This window comes from Nicotiana sylvestris, chromosome 1 (genome assembly GCF_000393655.2).
Source record: "Nicotiana sylvestris chromosome 1, ASM39365v2, whole genome shotgun sequence".
NCBI classification, from domain to species: Eukaryota; Viridiplantae; Streptophyta; class Magnoliopsida; order Solanales; family Solanaceae; genus Nicotiana; species Nicotiana sylvestris.
Window position 1 is genome coordinate 187,292,955 of NC_091057.1, and position 26,447 is coordinate 187,319,401.

A 26,447-nucleotide genomic window follows, 5' to 3' on the forward strand; every position below is an offset into this window, starting at 1 on the left:
TGACAACTGCATGCATAAATTGGCACTCGTGCACTTTATTAAATTTCATACAAATTATGGAAGCAACCCAAAACATGTTGTAGAGTAACGTGACTTTGATTTGTATCAAGCTACTACTTAGGCGATGTTTGTGCTATATATGTCTGCTTTCATTCCAATACATGGTAAGCCACTCAATTTTTTATCCAAAGTGCAAGGCATTTAAATAATTAAGTGCCAACTTTCCCTGCAAATACTAATCTTCTCCAAGTTTTTGATCAAACAGAAAAGCACAAATCAATTTAAACTGCTAGTTGCACAGAAAGGCATCCGAACATTGCTGATGCTGTCGAAAAGTTTGCAACAGAAAGAATCTTGACAACTCTGTACACATGAAATGACAGTCTTGGTCTACCATTTTTAATGCACAAACCAACCAATTATGCTGGAAGGCCCATGGTAAAACCAGTCAAGGCAGATTAAATTTCTTAATTTTAACCAAGTACTCTAGATTTCCAGTTAAATCGATCAACATCTGAATATATTAAATCCAGCAAAGGGAAGGATCGTTGAAGTAGCAGAAACTGAATTTGATCTTGTATTCACTACGTAAAATCAAAACGTTAAGTAAACTCAAAAAAGGGAGATATTTTTAGCAGCAAAATATGAACTTGATCTTGTATTCAATGTGACGTATAATATAAAATGTACAGGTGTTACTGTAATACAAAAATTTTGGATAGCCCTTTGGGCTGCAACATCTATTCATGGCTAGCTAGTGATTCATAATATTGAGGAGGGATACTCTAGTTTTTATTAAGCGCCTGAAGAAGCATTCAAGCCCATCTTCAAGAACCTCAATAGTCGCTTCCATCTCTCGCAGCTGATTCTGCAATTCTTCGTACTGGCCAGTCTTATTTAGACTGAGAAATGAGCACAAAGCAGCATCAACATTGTCAAATTCATTGGCTATTAATTCCTCATTTTTCGAGGGCATAATCTTGGACAACAATGACCAACGACTACTTGATTGAGATCCGGTTCCATTGATATAGGACAACAAGGCCTTAAATAGTCCTAGAGTGACTGACTGGACCTCCTGCAATTCTCCAACAACAGCCAATGGTTCAGGCTTGTTTAATGCGCAAGAATTTTCCTTCATCATACTCTTCAAACTTTTAAGGATCTTTTGGATCATCTTTTTGGACTTCCTTCTAGAGGTTAGATAGCCAGAAATTTCATCCATATTCCGTCTCCTACGAAGAGCTGAAAGAAGTTCTTGTTTATTTTGCTTTTCATTCGATAAGAGATCTTTAGTGGTGGCACAAACGTCTAATACCTTGAGGTACCCCTCTAATAATACATTGGCGTCCATTGAATTAATGGCCTGTTGAAAGTGTGATAGTTGAAGCAAATCTTGCATGTAATCAAATAAGTTTTCAAGATCACCTAGTCTGCAGGTGAACGATGAAAGACAAGAAGGGGTAGCCTCTGAAGATGATTTTACTCTACACAAGTGTTCATCGAATTGAGACACGATAGGGTGAGATGTAGAGGGAAAACTGCTAGAACGAGCATGCTTTAGGATGGTTTTTGATCTCAAAGGCGAGGGAGCCATTTGTTTTTTTTTCTTGTTGAAGTTGAGAAGACAATTGGAAGGTGCAATTCTAAATTCTGCTCCTTCTTCTTGCTCTTGTTTCATATATATAGAACTAGGGACTTGATTTTGATCTACATCTAACAGCCATCTAGCTATTATAGGCGATGTCTGTGGCATGCCTCCTCCCACCATCACATACACCATCTATTCTTCTTTTTATTTATTAAAATGATTCCCCCACGATTGGGTTAAAGCAATTTGAGTGCATGAAAACATGTTAGGTAACTATATAATCGGTGATCGTCGCGTTGGAGACAAAAGGAATATTGACAACTCTGCATTCATAAATGGAACTCGTGCACTTTATTTGATTGCATACAAATTATGGAAGCAACCTCACAGGCTGAAGAGTAACGTGACTTTGGTTTAGAATAAACTGCATATCAGGCAATGTTTGTGCTCTGTCTCCTACCCTCAGCTTAGGTGACTACATATATCGTGATTGCAATTAAGACCCTGCCTCTTCAGAACAAAGAAAAACCTATCTTAATGCAATGAATTACTCTTTTGCTGCACATGGATGATCTGCAATTTTAAATGTGGAATCAAATTTGAATGCATTATGGAATAAGTAAATGTTGTGAGTTTCAGCATATAAGTATTAAGAGACACATGATACCTCCTTGAAAGTTGCGACTTGGGATAACAACTACTTTCTTCTCTATATATACAGGAAACAAAGATACAACTATCAGTTATTTCGAACAAAAGCAGGCAAGGCAACCTGGGACAAGTGCGAAAAAACAAACACATAGCCCTGGAATTCAATTGTGCTCGTGACCGCGTGCTTGCCCATAGTCAGAAATCAAAACTTTTGCAATCATGTTTTGAGTCCATCAACGGATAATACTAAAACTAGTTCCTTGTTGAATTTTCAACATGTCCACTAATTTGTTCTTGAAAACTTGTCCCTGCTTTTGAGAAGAAGTGAAATGTAAAAACTAAATGACATACGCAGGTCTTAAATATGATATTATAGAATCAACGTTGTCAATATAGTCCAATTGCCTGCCGGAGAGGATCGATGAATTAACCAAATTATGGAATGAAAATTCACTTCTAAATCACACCTCGTAGACAATGATGCACCTAGTGCCAAACGTCATACGTGGACACGAGGGCGTGGTGCAATTTAATGATACTAGAGTTGTCAAGATTCCAATTCCCTCTGAGAAGACTATCACCAAAGATCCGTATATTTTTCCAAATTGTTTGATGAAATAGGGCACATATGAGATCAATTTAAACAGAAAGGCTTTCACTTGCCTGATGATAAAAACGTGGAAGTTCACCACTAATGGTTGGGATACTTTCCATACTTAACCGAAAGTCTTGAATTCAAGCCTTGAGAATGTAGAATGATAGGGAGCACTTTACCCCCCTAACCAGTGTGAGTTCGAATTAGTGGGACCAATGATCCTCGGATTAAAAAAAATCTAGCTTGTTTTGCTACTGCTGTATGATGCAATTGTACATCCTGCAATTCTTTTCCCATTTCTTTGGAGGATCCTAATAAGAAGTCTTATTAGAGTTAGAAATGTGGCAACACCTGCAGAACGTTATGTTTGAGGCTTTCAGAAGCTTTTCTCACATTATGGTTGGTTGTAAGGAGGAGGGTCCAGAAAGATGTTGGATCGTTCAATTCAAAAGAAAAATTGATTTGCACACTTTACTAATCTGTGACGTTATTTGTGAAAAGGTTAAAGTGTGCCTCAATGAATTTATGACAGAATCGGCAGATGAGATGAATCATGACTCAATGACCAAACTCAACAAATTTGAACATGACAAAATGTTATATTATTACCGGTCCTATTTTGTAAGTTGATTGGAAGGCATATATTCTCTGTGCATCTTTTTCCGTTAGCCTTTCTAATCCCTTAATCATGATGTACCCCTTTATCTTTTATTTTTTTATAAATGTGGTACCAAATTTCTGAAAACAACAGATCTTATCAACAACAACCACCTGTAAAATCCCACAAAGTAAGGTCTGAGAAAAGTAGTGTGTACGCAGACCTTACCCCTACCCCGATGGAGCAGAGCAGTTATTTCCGATAGACCCTCAGCTCAGGAAGAGCAACAGATCTTATCACTACGAACAATATTTTATTAACCTGGTATAACGATGTATTCAACACACCCCACCTCAAAATCCAGAAAACCTTGCGTTAGGGACATTCAAAACGACTTATGGTTAACAGGTTCTGAGTTAGCTTAAGTTGAAATATTACTAAGGCAGAATAAGGGAGCTGTCCAAACTAGCCATACAATTTATCAGTGGATAGAATGCACCATCTAGCATCAAAAATTGAATCTGGTTCATCCATCCAGCCCTGTACATACCTAATTCAAGATATAGATTATTATCAGAATTTAAAGAACATAGCGCTCCCCCCCCCCCCCGCGTACAACAATCTGAATACAACTAACGCATGAATATTATGCCTCTATTCTCAGGCAATGTCTGGTGCCAGGCAACCAGCAGTCCAAATGACTTGCATAACCAAACAGCCGCTTCTCATGTTCCGCTGGTGTAGTCTTGATCCAATTGAAATATGTCCAAAGTATGGTAAGCCTCAGAACGAACTTCTTCTCAACCTCCCTCTTAAGGCAGACTGAACAAACTATATCCCAAACTCTTGAGTTAAACATTTCCGGACAAATGTCTCATATTCTTTTCATTGAGGCAGACGGCCTCTGCTTGCAGTTTAGATGCCACCTCTACTTGCTTATTTGTGTTACTATCACAAGAATGAAGCACCTATCCGTACATGACCTGCCATCACTCGGATATCTCCACCAATCAGTTTCTCAATACCAATCAACAGCTGCTCCAGGAGGACAGAGCACAAAGTCTCCAGCCTGGCTCAATTTAGTCGGTGCCACCGAAGCTGCCACAGGGACCGGTCTGGCCACCACGTAGGACGCACTTGAAGCCTAAGTGGTGCCAATGAGGCAAACTACCACCATGCCCACGCTTACAAATACTCGCATTTAACAGAAGCATGATGTTTCATAATTTACCTCTGCAGTAGCTCAGGATTAGTGACTTGAGCCTTGGTGCCTATCCAAGGGATTTAACCCCCTCCTTTCAGGTTCATAGCTAGTCTGACGCGGAGCCCTACCACTGAAAAACAGCATACTTTAGGCTGCATCAGTTATTGTAATATTCAAGATTCAATGAGACTTCTAAAACAGGAGATTTAAGAATATCTGTCCTGAATATCGGCAAAAAGTTTCCATTGCAATAACCTCAAAGGCACATCATCAGTATTACAGATGCCATAAATCTTTCTTCCCAGCTGAAACTGATTGAGCTGTGATTACGCTACAGCGGGAGCAGAAAAAGCCAACAAGGTCTCTGTTGATCCATCTCACATTCTTCCCCAGCCTGGAAATTGAATAACCTCCAATAGTAGCATGATAACAGGCACCAAGAAGGTATAACTTTTTCAAGGTAATGCAATCACAATTTTTCATGCTATTCAAGCCAGATTATCCTCTTCAATGCGTTGCAAAAGCTCCTCGTAAACCTTCAAGGTTTTGGCAGTAAACCTTTCCATGGCCTCAAAAATATGTCTCAGGCCAAGCTGAAGACTACTATTTTTGCTTGTGTCACTCTGGTACACGACATGCCTATTTAGTGAGAGACCATTTTCATCCCCAGAAACGAGTACTATTCTTTTGCCCAGTGCATGAATCTCCTTTTGTATCTTCTGGTCCTCTCTCTCCAGGTTCTTCACTTTTCTCTCCATATCCTTGTTCACCATCATCCTTTGCCGCATTTCCAGTTTATCTCGCTCCCAGAGCTGAAGCACATTAGTTGCAAAATCTCGCATACAGTCAATAACCTCTTTCTCAGAAACTCCTTCAATGGTTTGTGACCACTGATTACAAATGACAAAAATTGGGGGAGCACCAATCCTTCCGGGAGAGAAGGGAACTCTTCCATCGGGTGTTTCTTCAGGCACATACAGAAGACATTTCATGAGCCAAGAGTTTAGAGCTCTCACATAACCTTTTTGTGCATTCACCCAGCAAGAGAATCTCAAAGTCCAGTGCAAAAGCTCCTGTTCAAGCTCCAGAGTGGCTTCGAGATGTGCATCACTGAAGTGTTTGTGAGATGCAATGGCATCTAATCTTTTGGCTTCTCCAATAGCCTGGCATTGGTTACGATGACACTCAAGCATGCCTTTCCACATTTTACTTAACCTACATAGAGAATCCACACAAGAGAAATTTACATTAGATAACTAATTGGCCTAGAATGAGATAAAAGTTCAGCGGAAAAATCTGAGACCGATCCGACAGTACTAGAAATAGGCACTATATCAAGATAAATCCCCAAAAGCATCCCATAGGAGATCATGCAGCTGTGTCTGCTTGATGCATTTGCTACTCCAGAAGTAGGATTCAGTTTTAGCGAAAGCAAGAATCCCCTTTAGGAGTATCACAAGAAGCTAAACATTTACATTCACCCTTAACTTTCTAATAAAGACAAACTATAATGGCATTTGCGAAGGCTGAATATGTCGGTCATTGCTACCATATCCTAACAAAAAAAAAAAGCCAATTCTTTTATTTATATTTTTGAATGAAGTGAGTTATAACACTTACAATAAAGCTGGGAACACCAAAAACCTCCCTTATACAAGTGGTATTTCGAAAAGTAAACCTACAAAAAGACATGATTCTCTATGAAAGAAATCTTCAATACCAGTTGAAACTCATGGGGTGCACCCAAAGAAACTAGGATTAAGAAGATATTTCTCAAATGTACAAAATCATTGTCTACCCCCTCAAAGCTAGGAATAAACAAGCCAATTTGAATTGCACAAAGAGCAGTTTTAGGCAGTTACCATATGCTTGTAGCACGCTTAATAGAAGTACTTGACAAACTCATCACAAGAAATTCTTTAAAAGCTTTCATCTTTACAGGTTTCGTCCGCCCGAAGGATACTAGAAACAAGAACATCGCATTTGGATCCAAATCAATTTTTTGAAATCATTCATGGAGATCAATATACAAACTTTAGATGATGCAGTAGCTTGGAGGCATACAATGATGTCATTACAAAAACCTAGCAGTACAAATCAGAAACAGTAATCAAAATGTGGCAAACCAACAATTCTTCTCTTCCATGTAGTGCATTTACGAAATCTAATGCTAGGCAAACCAGATAGAGAATTCTTTAAAATCTCATTAAACAAAAGGCATCCGTTTTACCCAGAAGACTTGGAAAAAAACGTACCCCTGAATAAATTCATTCAGTTGCGGCCATAACTCTTCATCCCTAATCTTGTTTATCTTCTCAGAGATCTTGTCAACAACCTGAATCGCGATTCTAATTTTTGTGGAAAGACTTCTAACCAATTGCCTTGTCATGTCAACCTTGTGAGCCTCAGCACCCTTTTGATCTAATCGCTTTAGCTTTTCAGATTTCCTTTCATGAAGTACCCTTATCTTCTCCTCAGACTGCACCAGAATAAGCAAGGGGAAGTACACACTGTCAATAGACTCAATACACAGTATATGTTTAAGGCAATATGAATTACAAATAGCACTATAGCTGTCAATACTAGTTGTGCATATGTTTAAGGCAATATGAATTACACCAAGCACTACAGCGACCTTTGTCTCGTGGTAGAGGGCGCGATCGAAGGGGAGCAATTTATAAATTCCAATTGCAACAAAGGGAAAAAATACTTAAAAAGACTCTTTAAGGCCGGCCAAAAATGACAACGAAGGTTATCCATCACAAACGGGGGGATAGGAGGTGCATGCTACAATATCTGTAAGAGAATCAAATCACCCAGAAAGAGGAAATACAAGCAACACTTGACACAGAAAAAAGTATAGTAACAACCATAACTGAAGTTCGCAGCTTTTCTTAAAGTGAGACAAACATGACTACAGATGAAGATTAAACATTAGCAAACAACAGTAGTTTAACAAGTACAGATGTATGGCATTAGCATATTTCTGGAATCTGGATTGTCAAAGGTTTTTGAGATTGTCCACAAAGATTCTAATGTACCACATGCCAAGTATCCACTTAATTACCACTTGCAAGACACACCAAAACACAGAAAGAGACAATAATCACAGATGAGGAAACAATTTTAAATCCTCTAATTAATTGAGCTATTCAGAGAGCAAGCAAAACAGACCAGTAAACTCAGCCCTCCAAAAGAAGATGTCGTCCAAAGCATCATAAAGTAAACAATGAAAAGAAATAGAGTGAACCTACAAAAGAAAACATTACCTTAACCTCCTGATACAGCTTCTTCTCCCAGAGGTGCAACTTGTTTAATGTTGAAGAAAGGTTCCTGTACCTTGAAGTAACATCTCCTTCCACATCTGAAGCAGCAGGATCAGCGATCTGAATCTCAGCACTCTTTGAGGTAGAAGTTTGTGACGAGACAACAGATAACGAAGGGGTAATTGCATGCAACATCTTGGAAGAAACTGCCTCCACAAATTCCGATGAAATATAAGTTAAAATCAATTGAAACAACTTCAAACATCAACCAAATCAAATTACTAACATGTCCAGTACACTTTGTCATAGCAAGACCTAACTTTTATTCATAAACAATCCAATATTATCATCTACAAGGCTCAAGACTCAAGAGCATAATGACTTCTTTTGCGGAGAATAGGATAAAAATCATAACTTGATAAAACAACAACTATGCCTCAATCCCACACAAGTTGGGATCAGTTATATGAATCCTCACTGATCATGCTACTCCTACTTAAACTCATCGCAAGCCAATATTATATGCAAATACATACTATAAGTTCTCTATACTTTGTAAATATATATGTTTGAAGGTTAAACCACTCCTATAAAGCATAGGACCTACGGTAAAAGTGCTAACATGTCTAAAAATCATAACGTGACATCACAATTGAATACCTCGATACGTGGAAGGCATAATAACCAAAACTTGAGATCACACCGAAGTACCTTGATAGGAGGCGTGCTTACGATTGTGGGGAAGCTTTCCAACCTCGAGCATCTTGGCAAGCTCATTCCCAGATTCAGAAGCTCGCTCAAATTGAACTTGTATCTCTTTCACAACATCAGAATCGTCCTTAAATGCACGAGCTTTAACATTTCCACCATGTCCCCCTGACTTATTTCTGTCCTCATCTACCACTTTCTTATCCACAACGCGCACCTCATACTCCACCTCCTGCTCATTCTCAACTGACCCACTTGGCCTCCCACGGTATAACGACTCTGTATCAGTTTGCTTTTCCCTCTCCTCCTCTGCCACAGCCTTTGAATAGTTCTCTCCGCCACCCCCTCCATCGCCGGGGACAAACTTCTGATGTCCATGAACTTCCTTAACAACCTCATGCTCAAAATCCTCTTCTTCCAAATCAGGAATACCCTCTTCTTCCCTCACCTCTCGAGAGTCTCGGCTTGGCGTATAAGGTGTAGGGTAATTATTATTCTCAAAAGTCTCGAAAGGGTTTAGAAAATCCCAAGGTGAACTCCTCGGTGGCGATGGCGGGGGTGGTGGCGATGGCGGGGGTGGTGGCGGTTTCGAAGTCGAAGGCCCAGCTCTAGACGGCCCCAGCGGCGGAGATGAAACACCGTACGGCCTTTGCATAGACGAGGGGAAAAAACTGTCACCGTAATTGGGATATTCCGGGTAATTGTAGTTAGAATTAGGGTTGTTGCTATTCGGATAAGGATAAGGGTAATAGGAAGAAGAGCCTTCACCCATACGAACAGTCTGGGAACTCATCGGCCGTTGTTGATAGGTCACCGATGGCGTCGCCTGCTTCCTCATAAAATTCATATGCATATATCCCCCACCACCCCCTCCAACTTGATACGGTGCTCCATACCCACCACCCGCACCAACCTGATATGGTGCTCCGTACCTACCACCAGCTCCGACTTGATATGGTGCTCCGTACCCACCACCAGCTCCGACTTGATACGGTGCTCCGAACCCGCCACCCGCTTCGACTTGATATGGTGCTCCAAACCCCCCTATGGTTTCCTGATCAGCATAAGCGAACTGACCGTACTGATTATTAACGTGAGTAGGGGTTTCGGTATGGTGGTGATGCAAAGCCTCTGAACCGGAGTCATCATCTTCCGAACCGGAGTCAGAATGGAAATGAAGATGGGAACCGGAACTAGAGTGAGAATCGTGATGTTTGTGAATTGCCTTTTTTGCTGGTGGGGAAGAAGAGGAAGGTTCTGGAAGGTCTCCTCCACCTTTGCGGTGAGAAGGGAGATTGAGAACCGGAGAAAGAGGACTATCGGAGGAAGACGCAGTAGAAAGATCGAGATCATGTTGGAAGAACCGGTGAAGAGAAACCCCGACGGCTTTTAAAGAGTGAAGATAAGCTACATGGGCTTCAGCAAAAGCGTAACGGTGATGAATAGCTTCGTCTAGAAAGGCGCAACGTTCACGGCAGAGTGCCACCGCCGGTAAGTCATCATGCTTTGAGGTTGCGCACCCCATAATTTCAGATAATAAAATTGGAATTAATGATTATTGCCCATGAAATAAAAAAAGTTTAATAATAATAAAAGGAGGGATTTTGGAAATAAAGAAAGAGAAGGCATGGTGAAGGTAGAGTGAGAGAATTAGTGGGAGAAACAGGGAAGGATGGATCAACGAATGGACGGTAAAGAGAAAGAACAAGAAGCATCACCCACCCACCCAGTCAAACCCACCCCACCCCCCACCCCCTTAATTTGAGGGACAAAGATGGAATCTTTGCCAGCAGTGATTTCGTCTGTTTGTAGGCACTAGCAAGATAATAAGAAAGAAATAAAGAGGAAAGTATTTGCCCATGGCGATTACTGTTGCTTTTCCTTTTCAACGATTTAGAGAGATTAATAATGCTTATTTTAGGTGATAAAATGTCACTTAGCATGTAATCTGAATTTTTAACCTACTCCAGATAAAGATAAAGTAGCTTACTAACAAAACGACGTTTCTCTCATAATAATGGGTTATAGATCGGACGAAACGCAACGTAAGTTTAGGGCTGCTTATCGGGCGGATTGGGCGGTTAATTACTCTTAACGGTTTGGCTTAACGGTTATCGGCTTTTAAATGCACTAATCCGTTAGCCACCCGATAAGATATCGGACGGATTGGTATCGGTTTAGCTCTTATCGGGCGGTTATTGGGCGGTTTATCGGCCTATCATACATATTCACAAATCGAAATTACACCAGACATACATATCAACATATTCTTGCCTATCCTCTGTTTTTGTTGTCTCGTTGTATATCCAGATCCTAGAGCAGTTTCAGCCACACATCCTTCACTTTACCGGGCTCAAGGTCTTTCAAATGTATTCGAGCACAACCAATGAATTCAGCAGCCTGAATCCCTTCATCATCATAAACTCTAATTGTTAAATGTTGAGTGGATATGTCTTCAACTATGAACTCAAAGTGCTCATTCCAGATCAGATTTAAACAGTTATCCTTAACAAAGGAAACAAAATCTGGCGTTATACATTCCTCATCAGGAGATAAATAAATTAAGAAGGACAATAATAGATGGAAGTTCTCTTACAATAACTTTGCTGGTCTTTGTCCTATCGCGTAGTGGACGTATAAACAACTCAACAAAAGGATCAGACTTCTCAATGATGTCTTTATTAGTCAACTCTTTGGCTTCGATGAGCTTGACTTATAATATACCAACTTGCTTTAGCTCCAGGTCACTGCAAGTAACGTTAGTCCTAGACACTAGACAGACAGAGTACTGGAAAATGGAAACTAAAGTCAAGGGTTTTTGTCTTTTTTTATATTTAATATATATAAATCAAAATAAATTTTGAATATATATATATATATATATATATATATATATTCTTAACGGGTTAACGGATTATCCGTTAAGAAAATTGAATAATCCGCCCCCAAACCGATAAGCCGTTAATAAAAATCTCAATCTGTTCTCCGTCCGTTAAGTCGTTAACCCCGTTACCAGTAAGCCATTAAGCTTCGGCTCGATTCGGTTTTCGGTTTCGGATCGGTTTTGAACACCCCTACGTAAGTTCTGTAAATCGGTACATGGGGTGAAATACAGAAGAAATGACAAGTGTCGGTACAAGATTGTAAATTCTAGATAAATATTACTTCCTCCGGGTTTTTTTCATACAAATATTTGAGACGCGATTTAAGATTTTCGAGGACATGATCCTTGATAGAAAATTGTAGAGGCCGAATAATAAGGTTGTAAGTTAGGAGTTATGAGGCTAGTCTGATAGTATTTTGTGTTAGGCTGCTAGTAACTATTCTGTTGTACATAATACTTCATTAGGGTTGCAGGTTAGGTTGTAGGCGGCTAATTTGATATTGTTTTATCTTAAGATGCTTGTGGCTCTTGTTGTGTCCTTATTACTTCCGTTGTGTCTGTAATATCGTGCCATTATTACTGCTTTTCTTTCTATTTTCTAGTTAATACGTTGCTGGTGTTATCTTTCTAGCTTCCTTTGGTGTTACTACTCCACGGTCTCTTTACATCGTCGTGAGCCGAGGGTCTATCGGAAATAGCCTTTCTACTCCTCCGGAGTAGGGGTAAAGTCTACGTATACACTACCCTCCCCCAGGGCGGCCCGGCGAATTTTGTGGCCTAAAGCCAAACTTTACGAGGGGCCTTAACTTTTTAATTTTTTTTATTATTTATTTGAAGTATATTTTTTTTAGCTTTTCTTAGATACAAAGTTATTAATAATTTTCTTATAATCAATAACTCCTAATAAGTATTTCTAAATTTACAATATAGCTAATCCATTTAACCTTTCTTTTGACATTGTTGTTCTTAAGTAAGGTTTTATCAATTTTAATTTTGAAAACGTATTTTCGCTGAAGCAACGGTAACATGAGTTATGAACATTATTCCATAAGCAATTTAGGCATTTGGAAAAGAACTAAATCTTTTTATTTGATTAAGTGTATCAATTAAACTATTATGTTCTAATTGTACTATTTTCCTTAATTCTTTTAATTCAGAAAATAAATCTAAACCATCAATATAGAATTGATTGTTATGCTTTAAGGAACATACAATATTAATGCAATATTTCTAGTGATTTTAGTTTTTACTACCAAATTGAAAACTAAAAATATTTTCATATGCTTCGAATTGTTCAAATCTATTTTGAAGTAAAAAAATAGCCTTGTCTATTATGTATAAAAGTAATCAACTCTAAAGGACTTTTCGAAAGATTTTGAGATTTCATTATCAACATTCGTATTAAATTGTTACTTCCTATATATCACACGTTTCTTACGAAATTCGAGTTAGATATTCATTTCAAGTGCAATTTTCTTGGTAGAAATCATAGTAGTTGCAAATCTTTCTTCTCTATATTTGTTAAAGAAAGAAATCAAACTTTTTAACTTTACATAATTCTTTTTTAAACTTATATATAGTCTATTAGGTGTAACAAAAAATGGGGCCCCCACGAATATGGAGCCTAAAGCGGTTGTTTTACTTGCTTTATGAAAGGGCCGTCCCTGCCCTCCCCAAATCCCACTTATGGGACTCCACTGGGTTATTATTGTTGTTGAATATTTGACGGAACATAGGATTTAAAAAAAATAAGAAAGATTTTTTATGCATACTAATCTGTAATTCTAAACATATTTTGATACTATTTTTTATGATATAAAAGCATATCATCAAAAATAAAATAAAAAGTTTAAAATATAAAAAAAATTACATATAGAAAGTGATATGTAATTCAATTGTGGAGGTTGTAGTTGTCTTGTCCTCTTGCCAGATTGGACTAGTCTTATTTCTAATTTAGTATGGTCAAAACTCAAATACGAGTCTAATGCGGTTGGCACTTTGTTGAAAGAAAATTGCATTTGAAGACGTCTTCCTTTGGAAAAGTAGAAGAAAAGAAAACGTAATAAACTCGTGTTTGTAAACTAGAGGTAATAGAACATTCTTGTTGTTTACAAGAATTACTAAAAAATGCACCAAACACAAAGATAAGTCCAAGTCAATCTAATCAGCTGACTAATTAAATGACCCTTAATTTCATTATATCGATATTTTTAAAGCTTCATGACTAAGATTACCTGAAAATAGAAAAATGAATTTGTCAAAAGTAGATGTCTTTTACCGTATCAGTGTTGTCACTTAATATAAAATTAAGATGTCTTTTACTTTCATAAATTATATACACATATATGTCTTTATTTGTATATGACATATAATGATTGACCATTGTCAAGTTCATGTTATTTAAAATGGTAAATATTCTAGTTTGCACGACAGATTATTTGTTGTTTTTTTAAATTTCGTTATCATGCACGTCTAATACCTTATCACGTAAGTACAGAGAATTGTTTAATACTCCTAGCTCAGCACTTATTACTGATTATTTAGTACAAGTGCCTTATTTCCACTACAAAAAGCTATAGTGTGTTTGGTACAAAAAGGGGGATTTTTTTTTTCCTTTCGATAAACTCATATTCTAAGTCTTTGATCATAAAAGATTAATTTTGAATGAAGTATTTCCTACATATGGGCGGAAAAAAAATTTCTTTACAAATATGTCAACCCTTACTCCATATTGCAAGCTCCGACAGCACTTAAACATTATATATTAATCTTTGGCACTCTAAATTTCATCAATTTTTCAATGTAATACCATAGTTAATATTTTTATAAACCTTTAGTAAAATATTTTTTAACACATTATCTCCGAAATAAATATTTTTTTTTTCGTACCAAGGAAACACACAATAGGAGGTGGTTATGGGCTAATTAATTATGACGGTAGAAACGTAGTTCTGAGCTTGTTACCATAGTACTTCTTTTTCTAATTATCAAAAACTAAACTACTCATTTTTGGTGTGTAATAGTCATACAAAAATGGGTAGTTTTACAATTGATGAAACTAATACCTTCCTAGGAAATAGACTTAATGTTCAAGGATGAGCTAGCAAGAGATCGAACTTTGAGGACCAAATCGAAATTTTGGCAAAAATTTTGGACTAAATCTGTATTTTTTTTCTTCTTAATTTGAATATACATGAATGACCTAGTAATGATTGGATTAAATGTGATAGTGAAATGCTATAAAGTTGTTTCTTTATTTCAGGACTCATCAGATCTGTTACCCATTTTTCTTTTTGCCATTTTATTGCATTGATGCCAAAGCTGATCCCTTTCTCACTCTTCTTACTTTTTGCTGTCCCAACTACCAAAGCTCTACTATGCTAAAAGGAATTATTATTAACTCTTCCAACCGAGAGGTTGCGAGTTCGAGTCTCCCAAGAGCAAGGTGGGAAGTTCTTGGAGGGAAGGATGCCGGGGTCTATTTGGAAACAGTCTCTCTACCCTAGGGTAGGGGTAAGGTCTGCGTACACACTACCCTCCCCAAACCCCACTAAGTGGGATTATACTGGGTTGTTGTTAGATAATGTTTGACCCAAAAATTTAGATTCGGGTACAACCAATTACATTTAAGTAAAATAGAGTCAATCTTAGCTAATAATATTATTCAAAATACAAGGTTATCGATTTTATGGCAGATAGTATGTATATTTGATTGAATGGTAATGGATGTGAGCAATAATAGCAGTATTCAATGATCTAAAAAGGTGGAAGATAGCATTAAATAATAATAAATAGCAATGGATGGTGTTTAAGTAAACAAAAAAGTGTGAGTCATCCGAAAAGGGGTGGAATTTGTGGATATTCCTTCTGACAATGATGAATGATTGATGAGCCTTAGAACATTCAGGTTGTTCTTAGATCGAGTGGAAAAGTTAGTCAAGAATCTTAGTAAAAAGGTTGTTTTCGTATATTTGTAATATGGCTAGATTCTCTCTATAAAGTCAACGTGTTTTCTTACGAGTGAATATCTCATGCCTCCTATTATTGTGTCTCTTTCTATTTAAAGGGAATATATCCTAAAACCCCTAATAGTACAGGTACAAAGAATATCCACTAGAATATTCTCTTTTGTGTCTTATCTTAAAATTAGTCGTTATAACTCTGTCTAAAATGTTCGACATCGACCTTGATCTATGACGACTTCTCGACCTTGATCCTTGTTGACTCTTCGACCGCATCCTTCATCGCTTCGGGGATCACTTTGACCTTGGACGAATCTTTATTGAAGTCGTATTATTGACACGTGGTTTGATGATATTATTGAAGTCGAATCTTTATTGAAGTCGTATGGTTTGATAATATTAGAGATAATTGACTCATACAGATAATTGTAAAAGTAGTTGTAGCAGGAGACAAATTTATCAGAAATTGTTGTGGGGGAAATTTGAATACCATTCAAATAATTTTAAAAATAATTCGAGTATGGAAATACTATATCCTTCAACTTCATGACTTTTGAGAATGAAAACTCATACTTGTCTGGTCATTCAATAAAAATGGTTACGTTTATAAAGGAGGGAACATAAAAAAAGTGCTTTTGCTCCAACTCTCTTCAAATTTTCAAATTCTTATGTTGATAAGGACTAATAGCCCGTTTGGCCAAGCTTCTAAAATCAGTTTATTTTGAGAAGTGCTTTTCTTAAAAGTACTTTTAAAAAAAGTAATTTTGGTGAGAAATAGTTTGTGTTTGGCTAATTAATTTGAAAAGCACTTCTGAGCAGTAATTAGTGTTTGGTTAAGCTTTTGAAAACGGCTTCTAAGTATAATTTTCTCAAAAGTGCTTCTCAGAAAAGTGCTTTTAGAGAGAAGCTACTTTTTTCTACTTCTTCAAAACTGCTTCTGCTTCTCCTCAAAAGTACTTTTTTCCTTCCAAAAGTTTGACCAAACACCTCAATTTTTGGCCAAAAGTGCTTTTAGCTAAAAAAGAACTAACACTTTTGGCAAAAAAAAAAAAACTTGGCCAAAAAGACTATAAATGAGCCGTGGAATGCCATATTGGGAAGTCGTTCATTTTACCTTTCCCCTTCATGCTTCAATATAAATGTGATTTGACACGTGCATGGAATTTGCATTTGGCCCTGCCAAATATGCAATAAAATTGCTAAAAGCAAAAGGATATATAGCCCGTTTGGCCAAAATGTAAAAATCAGCTTATTTTGAGAAGTGTGTTTTTTTAAAAGTGTTTTTCTCAAAAGTACTTTTGGTGAGAAGCAGTTTGTATTTGGCTAATTAGTTTGAAAAGCACTTCTGAGCAGCAATTAGTGTTTGGCCAAGCTTTAAAAAACTGATTCTAAGTGTATTTTTCTCAAAAATACTTCTCAAAAAAAGTGCTTTTGGAGAGAAGTTACTTTTTTCTGCTTCTCCCAAAAGCACCTTTTTCCTTCCAAAAGCTTGGCCAAACACCTCAATTTTTGGCCAAAAGTGCTTTTGGCAAAAAAAAAACACTTTTATCCAAAAAGAATCTTAGCCAAACAGGCTAATAATGTACCTGTAACAAAATTTGGTGTGTACCAAAAAAAACAAATAAATTGTGCTTGTCCAACCAGAAATATATTATAAGGGTGATTTGGTTGATGATATAAATTTATCTCGGGATAAAATTATACCGTCAATCAAACATGGTATAAACTTAGTCTCATGCTTAATCCTCGATATCCCATCTTATCCCACTTTATCCTATCAAGCTTGGTATTATTTTATCCCACCTCCTAAATAAAATAAATTAGTCTAGTATAATCCCAGGACTATAATACCGAAATAATTTAGTCCACGTACCAAACGACCAGGGTAAATTTTTATTTTGCTCCTAAATAGTTAACAGGATTGGACGGCTTAAGTTGGGCAAAATAAAGGGGGATGAACGAAGTAGTAGTCCAAAAGATAAGTTATAGGAGTATATATTTTTCTTCATAATAAGCATATCATTCTTTTACTCCTCCTAGGGCATGAAATATTAATTTAATTAAAATAATTAATTGCGATTTGATTTAGCATAGCAATATTAAGATTCCAAGAGACGACCATGGGCGCACGTACGTGGTCAAAGGTTTTTTATATGTCGAAAATCGAAATGAAGTAGAGTATTCGGCCTTTTGAATTGACTCATGGGTTTAATTATATGCTCAGTCATTCCATATGTGGAATTAACGTACATATTTATTTTATTTTTTTGTAATTGAAGTATTATGAGTATTTTATTTCAGTAGAACAAAAAAGTATTTGAATGACCCAAACCTTAAAAACGAACCGGTTCCCTCATTAGAAATTGTAAAGAACATTCAGCAATTACTTTCTTCACTTACTTTATTTTCATGGTTATTATATGGGTCAAAATTAGATCACAGAAATTCGGCACGCGAAAACATAAGGTCGAGGTCGGACAGTCATAATTAAGGCCGAGGCCGGACAATCATAATTAAAGTCGAGGTCAGACAAGCCGAGATCGGACACTCATCAATAAGGTCGAGGTTGGACAGTGATGAAACAATTAGTTTCCTTTGGAATACTCAAAAGGAATATTCTACCGAATATTCCCTCTAAATTGTACATTTTTTAAGGATTTTCTATGGATACCTCTTTGTAAATAGGAGGGGAGGACTTCCCAAAAAAGGGGGCTCTCTAGCTCTTTCTCTCTCCCTCTCTCTAGAAAATATGTAAACACATCTCTCTAAAGATATGAGATGATCTGTGATCCCATACCTTCATCAGATCCAACAACGGTCCTAAGGTTCTTGTATTTGTCTATCATTCATCTTTATCAAATAAAAGAAGATCTGTCTCACTCAAGATTGAGTGAATCTTTCCTTTATTTATATTTTATTGCCACTTAATGTTACTTAATGCATCTTTCTTTATGCGATTAAATCTTACCATAACCACTATCAACATTTATACTCGGCTATATTTTCTATTCATATTATTCATCTCGGATCTAGAGTTAATTATCCTTAACTAGGATTTACCCTTTATTTTCTTTGATTGATTTGTTCAAAAAGGTTTCAATATCTTTTAAGTCAAACAATTTGGCGCCGTCTGTGGGGATTTTCTAGTTAAAATTTTAGTTTTCTTTAGATCTAAAATTCAATTCCAACTATGAAGCGTCTTCAGGGAAGCCAAACGAATTTGATACACCAAATAAAATAATGTTGAAGTATCTTTGTTGAATCATGGTTTCAAGGTGAGTAAAGATATGGTCACAATATTGCTTCAAGAAATCATAACAGCTCAAGATATTCAGCTCAACTAGAAGGCCTTCAGTCTGTTGCATTAAAACAAAATCATTAGAGCTTTCTATTTGAGCACTCGCCTCGTCCACATTATCATGCAACAAAGACTATTATTGACAAATCTTTAATCAATTTCCAAATTCAGACCTATTGGAGTTTTATTGAATAAAAGATGTAGAATATTTGGGAATTACCCTATCGTATTGACATCTAATCCAGATTTAAAAAGTGACCCAACATTACACTTGACAGTTAAATTATCACGGTTAAGATGTGTGGTTCTGCACAGTGGCGTACTTTCAGGCCTTCGTGTGCTTTGCCATGCCAACTTCACTTTTTGCTTTGACATTTACAAGGATTGAAACTAGCTCTCAAGTATGGAGTACGGCGAATCATCCTCCGATATGACTCACAACCTGTCATCAACCAAGTCACAGGGACTTTCCAAATAAAAGAACAAAGGCTACGAAAATATTAGGCAGGAATTCATAAGCTACTGCCCGAGTTTGACGAGTGTCAATTCGACCAGATACCCCGAGCACAAAACATCAAAACAGACGGCCTTGCTAAATTGGTAGCGGCCACTGAAAGCATAACCGGAGAAGGGAACGTGATCAAACTGAGGTAACGAATGCTTTTATTTTGTTTTAACTAACTATTTCTCCAAGTGGAATAAAAGTAGGGGCAGTCACCCGAGAAATGCGTCGTATTCTCCAATGCAAGCAAAATTAAGCAAACTAGGACTCACCCAAGAAATATATCATATTCCCTAGCGCAGACAAAATTAAGCAAAATGGGACTCACCCAAGAAATGCAGAAGCTAAGCAAAACTGGGACTCCCCCAGGGAACCCCCTTTAAGGCCAAGTGCCTTCGCCAAAAAGAAGAGTTCGACCTCGATTGAACGACGACGGGTTAACATTTCGATAAGTTCGAAATAACACCCTTTAAGGCCAAGGGCCTTCGCCAAAGAAGAAGAGTTCGACATCGACAGAACGATGACGGGTTAACATTTCGATAATTCGAAATAATACCCTTTAAGGCAAAGGGCCTTCGCCAAAGAAGAAGAGTTCGACATCGACCGAACGACGACGGGTTAACATTTCGATAAGTCAAAAAAACACCCTTTAAAGCCAAGGGCCTTCGCCAAAAGAAGAGTTCGACCTCCATGGAACGACGTCGGGTTAACATTTCGATATGTTCGAAATAACACCCTTTAAGGCCAAGGGCCTTCGCCAAAGAAGAAGAGTTCGACATTAACCGAACGACGACGGGTTAACATTTCGATATGTCTGAAATAACACACATTAAGGCCAAGGACTTTCGCCAAAGAAGAAGAGTTCGACATCAACCGAACAACGACGGGTTAACATTTCGATAAGTCGAAATAACACCCTTTAAGGCCAAGGGCCTTCGCCAAAAAGAAGAGTTCGACCTCGATCAAACGACGACAGGTTAACATTTCGATATGTTCGAAATAGCACCCTTTAAGGCCAAGGGCCTTCGCCAAAGAAGAAGAGTTCAACATGGACCGAACGACGACGGGTTAACATTTCGACAAGTTCGAAATAACACCCTTTAAGGCCAAGGGCCTTCACCAAAGAAGAAGAGTTCAACATGGACCGAACGACGACGGGTTAACATTTCGACAAGTTCGAAATAACACCTTTTAAGGCCAAGGGCCTTAGCCAAAGAAGAAGAGTTTAACATCGACTGAACGACGACAGGTTAACATTTCGATAAGTCGAAATAACACCCTTTAAGGCCAAGAGCCTTCGCCAAAGAAGAAGAGTTCGACATCGACCGAACGACGACGGGTTAACATTTCCATAGGTCGAAATAATACCCTTTAAGTCCAAGGGCCTTCGCCAAAAAGAAGAGTTCGACCTCGATCGAACGACGACGGGTTAACATTTCGATATGTTCGAAATAACACCCTTTAAGGCCAAGGGCGCCTTCGCCAAAGAAGAAGAGTTCGACATCGACGGGATAACATTTCGACAAGTTTGAAATAACACCCTTTAGGGCCAAGGGCCTTGGTCAAAGAAGAAGAGTTCGACATCGATCGAACCACTATGGTTTAACATTTCGATATGTTCGAATAACACCCTTTAAGGCCAAGGGCCTTCACCAAAGAAGAAGAGTTCGACATCGACCGAACGACTATGGGTTAACATTTTGATATGTTCTAAATAACACCCTTTAAGGCCAAGGGCCTTCACCCAAGAAGAAGAGTTCGACATCGACCGAACGACGACGGGTTAACATTTTGATATGTTCGAAATAACACCCTTTAAGGCCAAAGGCCTTTGCCAAAGAAGAAGAGTTCGATATCGATCAAACGACGACATGTTTAACATTTCGATAAGTCGAAATAACACTCTTTAAGGCCAAGGGCCTTCGCCAATAAGAAGGGTTCGACCTCGATCGAACGACGACGAGTTAACATTTCGATAAGTCGAAATAACACCCTTTAAGGCCAAGGGTCTTCTCTAAAAAGAAGAGTTCGACCTCGATCGAACGATGACGGGTTAACATTTCGATATATTCGAAATAACACACTTTAAGGCCAAGGGCCTTCGTCGAAGAAGAAAAGTTCGACATCGACCGAACGACGACGGGTTAACATTTTGATATGTTCGAAATAACACCCATTAAGGCCAAGGGCCTTCACCAAAGAAGAAGAATCCGACATCGACCGAACGATGATGGGTTAACATAAATAACACTCTTTAAGGCCAAGGGCCTTCGCCAAAAAAGAAGAGTTCGACATCGACCGAACGAAGACGGGTTAACATTTCGACAAGTTCGAAATAACACTTTTTAAGGCCAAGGGCCTTCGCCAAAGAAGAAGAGTTCGACATCGACCGAACAACGACGGATTAACATTTCGACAAGTTTGAAATAACACCCTTTAAGGCCAAGGGCGCCAAAGAAGAAGAGTTCGACCTCGATCAAACGACAACGGGATAACATTTCGATAAGTTCAAATAACACCCTTTAAGGCCAAGGGCCTTCGCCAAAAAGAAGAGTTCGACCTCGGTCGAACAACGACGGGTTAATATTTCGACAAGATCAAAATAACACCCTTTAAGACCAAGGGCCTTCACCAAAGAAGAAGAGTTCGACATTGATCGAACGACGACAGGTTAACATTTCGATAAATTCGAAATAACACCCTTTAAGGCCAAGGGCCTTCGCCAAAGAAGAAGAGTTCGACATCGACCGAACGACGACGGGTTAACATTTCGATAAGTTCGAAATAACACCCTTTAAGGCCAAGGGTCTTCGCCAATGAAGAAGAGTTCGACCTTGATCGCACGACGACGGGTCAATATTTCGACAAGATCGAAATAATACCCTCTAAGGCCATGGGCCTTCACCAAGAAGAAGAGTCCGACCTCGATCGGACAACGACGGATTGATATTTCGATAAAAGTTCGAAACCGCACCTTCGGGGCTATGAGCCATCGCCAAAGAGAATTCAAAATTTTCCTAAGGCCAAGTGCTGTCAGAAAATATAAAGGGAAAGAAAGACCGGGACTCGCCATGCGGGAATCTACCTCCCACCAAAGTCGCGAAAAGCAAAAACATAGAAAACTACAAGGTGAATAACAACGAAAAATTCTTCTTTATACAAAGTCACTGCACAAATAGTTGTAGATTACTTACGACCTGGATCAATAGTCAAAAAAGACAGCTATCTTTTCACTCGACATCACCATCGCCACCCTCTTCACCACCATCTCCAAGAAATTCTCCCTTGGCATCGGCACCCTCAGCCGCAATCCATACTAGTCGATCTCCCCATCCGAATTTCTCGAACTATGATTAATGAAGTCCACTCACCAAGATCGACCAAGAGACGACCTCGATAGGCGGAGGGACTAACTGTATGGGTCAAAATTAGATCAGAGAAATTCGGCACGCGAAAATATAAGGCCGATGTCGGACAGGCCGAGGTCGGACAATCATCAATTGGCCGAGGTCGGATAGTCATAATTAAGGCCGAGGTCGGACAGGCCGAGGTCGGACACTCATCAATAAGGCCGAGGTCGGACAGTGATGAAACAACTAGTTTGCTTTGGAATACTCAAAAGGAATATTCTACCAAATATTCCCTCTAAATTGTACCTTTTTTTAGGATTTTCTATGGATACCCCCTTATAAATAGGAGGGGAGGACTTCCCAATAAAGGGGGGCTCTCTCGCTCTTTCCCTCTCCCTCTCTCAAGAAAATATGTAAACACATCCCTCTAAAGAGATGGGAGGATATGTGATCCCATACATTCATCAGATCCAATAAGGGTCCTAAGGTTCTTGTATTTGTCTATCATTCATCTTTATCAAATGAAAGAAGATCCGTCTAACTCAGGATTGGGTGAATCTTTTCCTTTATTTACATTTTATGACCACTTAATGTTACTTAATGCATCTTTCTTTATGCTATTAAATCTGGCCATAATCACTGTCAACATTTATACTTAACTATGTTTTTCTATTCATATTATTCATTCCGGATCTAGCGTTAATTATCCTTAACTAAGATTTACCTTTTATTTTTTTGATTGATTTGTTCAAAAAGATTTTAATTATCTTTTGAGTCAAACAGTTATAGTGAAAGTTATAATGGCACCTACTATTTTGTCTTTGAATAGTATCCTGATGAAGTTAGTTTTTCTCATTCAATATAGACAGACATATTTAGGATTCTCTGCAGTTTTCTCATCAATATGAATATTATATAGAGCCCATAAAATCACTGACTATAGCATGTTTAAAGGGCAGTCTAAATTAGAAAGAAAAAAAAGTAACTTTGAGGATGAGCCAATATTATATTAATAGTCCAAGAATCAAATTTAGGATGGTAAATAAGTTGAAACATTGATACAATATATAGTATGGTCAGAGGCAGTCTAATTTAGGAAAAGAAATAACTTTGAGGATGATACTGTTAATAATCCAAGGCTACAAATTAAATTTAGGAAGGTAAATCAGTTGAAATTTAAATCCACGAGTTGTTTTTTTGTCTTTCGAAATAAATAATTAAATCCAATCAGATCACCAAATGTTGTGGTGCGATGTAAATATTCCTCTATCTTTAATTAATAGATTTTAAATTCAAGCACCAAATAAAGTCATTTTTAATAGGAAATGCTTTACCCGAAGTGGAATTTCCCTCGTGGAAAACTAGATTTTTTTTTTTAGGCTAGACAAGGTTGTATTCAGAACTACTTTGTATACACAAAATGTATAAACCAATTGTTTGAAGTTGTTATAAGTTGAAAATTCATTCAACTTGACTTTCCTTTTCATTTTTAATTTGATTTTCTTTTTCTTGTTTTACTCAATTCCTAATATTCAACCCTAAACTATATAGAGAGAGGAGGATTAATATTAAATTGGAATTAGTTCTCTGTTTTGAATGGTCTTCAATGGTGGACTTCTACTCTTCAATTTTCTTACATTGCAATCAGTTGACGCAAGAGGGGAAGCAAAAAATATACGGCCACTTGAAGCACATGTATAAGATGTGAGAAGAAGAGAGAGTGAAAGCAATGGTTGTGAGAACACAAATTTAACTCCATAGCTTTTAGAAACAATAGTTGTAAGAACACGAATTTTGAATTTGCTAGTACTTTCAAAATATATATAATATGGGCTAGGTCACGTAAAACTTAAAAACATGAACTATTTTTTGTTATGAGATAAAGTCATGTGTATTTTCTTATAATTTTTCCCAATTTTTATCAAATCGGAATTATGTCTTCCTTCTTTGTTTTCGTGGTGAGGGACAGAATCTGCGGCAGATCTAAATTGATTAAATTTTGCATAATAAAACCAAAATTATGAGTACTAGTCATTTAAGCTATACCAGAAAGTAATAAGGAGCGTATTACTATTACGTAGTACGTGGATTCTTAATGATAGATATAGTACGCAGGATAAGGACTTTGATAGAGATATAATGGCAGGGGTACAATAATCACATCATTATAATTTGAAAGAAAGGAGATTGGAGGGGTCCTCCACTTCCAAATATTTGTACATCCAAATCTATGCACGTTATAGAGTAGTACCATAGTGTATATAACTTGTACGGTTAATATCCTTTTTCTTTTTTACTTCTATAATATACTCCCTCCGTTTCAATTTACGTGAACCCATTTGACTGGACACGGAATTTAAGAAAAGAGAGAAGACTTTTGAACTTGTGGTGTAAAATGAGACACATATATTTTGTATGGCTATAAATTATTGCATAAAAGTAAATTGTTTCCAAATAAGGAAAGAAGTCATTCTTTTTTGCACGGACCAAAAAGGAAATAGGTTCACGTAAATTGAAGGAGGGAGCAAGATTAAAGCAGGTGTTGCTGTAAAAGTAACAAAATAAAGCAGGGCTTCATCAAAACAGAGTACTGCACTGTACTTCGTAAAGGGCGGAGCTATCGTACCGTTTGGTTTATGGTTTGCTAAATAAATGGTTTTGGCCTAAACTTTTTATTTATATTAAAAAAAATTAACTTAATATATATTAGTAATTTATGTAGAACTCAATAAGTTATCTTTTCTATAATTTAGAACCCTTAAATTCAAAATCCTGACTCTGTAGACCGTATCTATACTTGATAGTGAGAAAATACAGAAATAAGTGCATGAAAAGAACACGAAAATAAGTGCATGAAAGTTAGATACCAGAAATAGGATTTATTGAAGTCGTAAAAATAAAGAGATCATGCAGAGAATATTCATGCATGCTGTCAATTCTTTATGAGTCTCTTTGGTACCAAAAAGTGTTTAAAAAAAGAAAAAAGATAGAGAGACTCTTTGTTTTGAGCAAGTTCCCTGTAATGAGGATCTGCTTTTTACCTATCAAGTCCAAGCAATCACTTAAATAGTGGGAAATTTAATCATTATCCTTTCTTACAACAACAACGATCCAATATAATCCCTCGAGAGCTGAAATGCTGCCTTCTGAGCCTCTGCGTGCACTATATATGTTGACTCTCACTGGTTTGAAATTTTTTACTAGTACTAGTGCTACTATAATATACTAATTGAGAAAGTAGCTCGTTTCATATATTAAGAAAAAACTTAAAGATTAATTAAGATATAGATCAAGAATCTATTAACATATTTACGAATCCCAATCCTGGAAATATAGCATCCCACTTTTCTTTACTACCCAGGACTTCGATACATTTAGAAATTAGGTAGAAGAATAAAGTTTTTAGCATTAGGATTTCACACTTGTACAGGTCCCTTTCAATACCACGGAAAGCATCCCTATTAATCAGGTAAACCTAGGTTAACACTGCTTCAGACCATAAAGACTTTTGAAGATTCATCTCAAAGGAAGGTGCCCTAATAACTTCCAATAAATGTCTCTTTTTCCATTCTGCAACCCCATTTTGCTGTGGGGTGTATGGGCATGTCATTTGAGACTCAATACCTTGCTTTTTCAAATACCCCTGCAGCAGTTTCTGGGAGATGTACTTTCTACCATTATCTGACTTAAGTCTTTTTATAGAAGCATTGTATGGAGTTTTAACAGTCTTTTGATACAAAGGAAGGATAAAACTAACCTCATCCTTAGATATTTGTTGATAATTTCGAATTAATTCAAAATATAAGATTGAGTTCTGAGACAAAAGTCATATATTTAA

At 37.4% G+C, this 26,447-nt stretch overlaps 2 protein-coding genes across 2 annotated transcripts; both read right to left on the reverse strand.

Moving 5' to 3' along the window:
- Positions 1–754: 754 nt before the first annotated feature.
- On the reverse strand, positions 755–1,783 carry LOC104219175 (uncharacterized). The gene has a single exon (XM_009769810.2). The coding sequence runs from the start codon at positions 1,781–1,783 to the stop codon at positions 755–757; it is 1,029 nt and encodes a 342-aa protein (XP_009768112.2).
- A 2,068-nt stretch (positions 1,784–3,851) lies between these two features.
- On the reverse strand, positions 3,852–10,292 carry LOC104219174 (protein ALTERED PHOSPHATE STARVATION RESPONSE 1). Its single transcript, XM_009769809.2, has 4 exons — positions 8,617–10,292; positions 7,909–8,111; positions 6,895–7,118; positions 3,852–5,854 (listed from the first exon to the last, which is right to left on the reverse strand). The coding sequence occupies exons 1-4, from the start codon at positions 10,136–10,138 to the stop codon at positions 5,128–5,130; spliced, it is 2,676 nt and encodes an 891-aa protein (XP_009768111.1). The 5' UTR covers positions 10,139–10,292; the 3' UTR covers positions 3,852–5,127.
- Positions 10,293–26,447: the final 16,155 nt, after the last annotated feature.

Excerpts from the sequence above, each read along its gene's own strand:
- LOC104219174 (XM_009769809.2), bottom strand. The coding sequence starts at position 10,138 with ATGGGGTGCGCAACCTCAAAGCATGATGACTTACCGGCGGTGGCACTC. Across the intron at positions 8,112-8,616 it reads TAAGCACGCCTCCTATCAAG|TTTCTTCCAAGATGTTGCAT; the intron begins GTACTTCGGTGT and ends TTGTGGAGGCAG. Across the intron at positions 5,855-6,894 it reads CTGAATGAATTTATTCAGGG|GTTAAGTAAAATGTGGAAAG; the intron begins GTACGTTTTTTT and ends TTCTCTATGTAG.
- LOC104219175 (XM_009769810.2), bottom strand. The coding sequence starts at position 1,783 with ATGGTGTATGTGATGGTGGGAGGAGGCATGCCACAGACATCGCCTATA.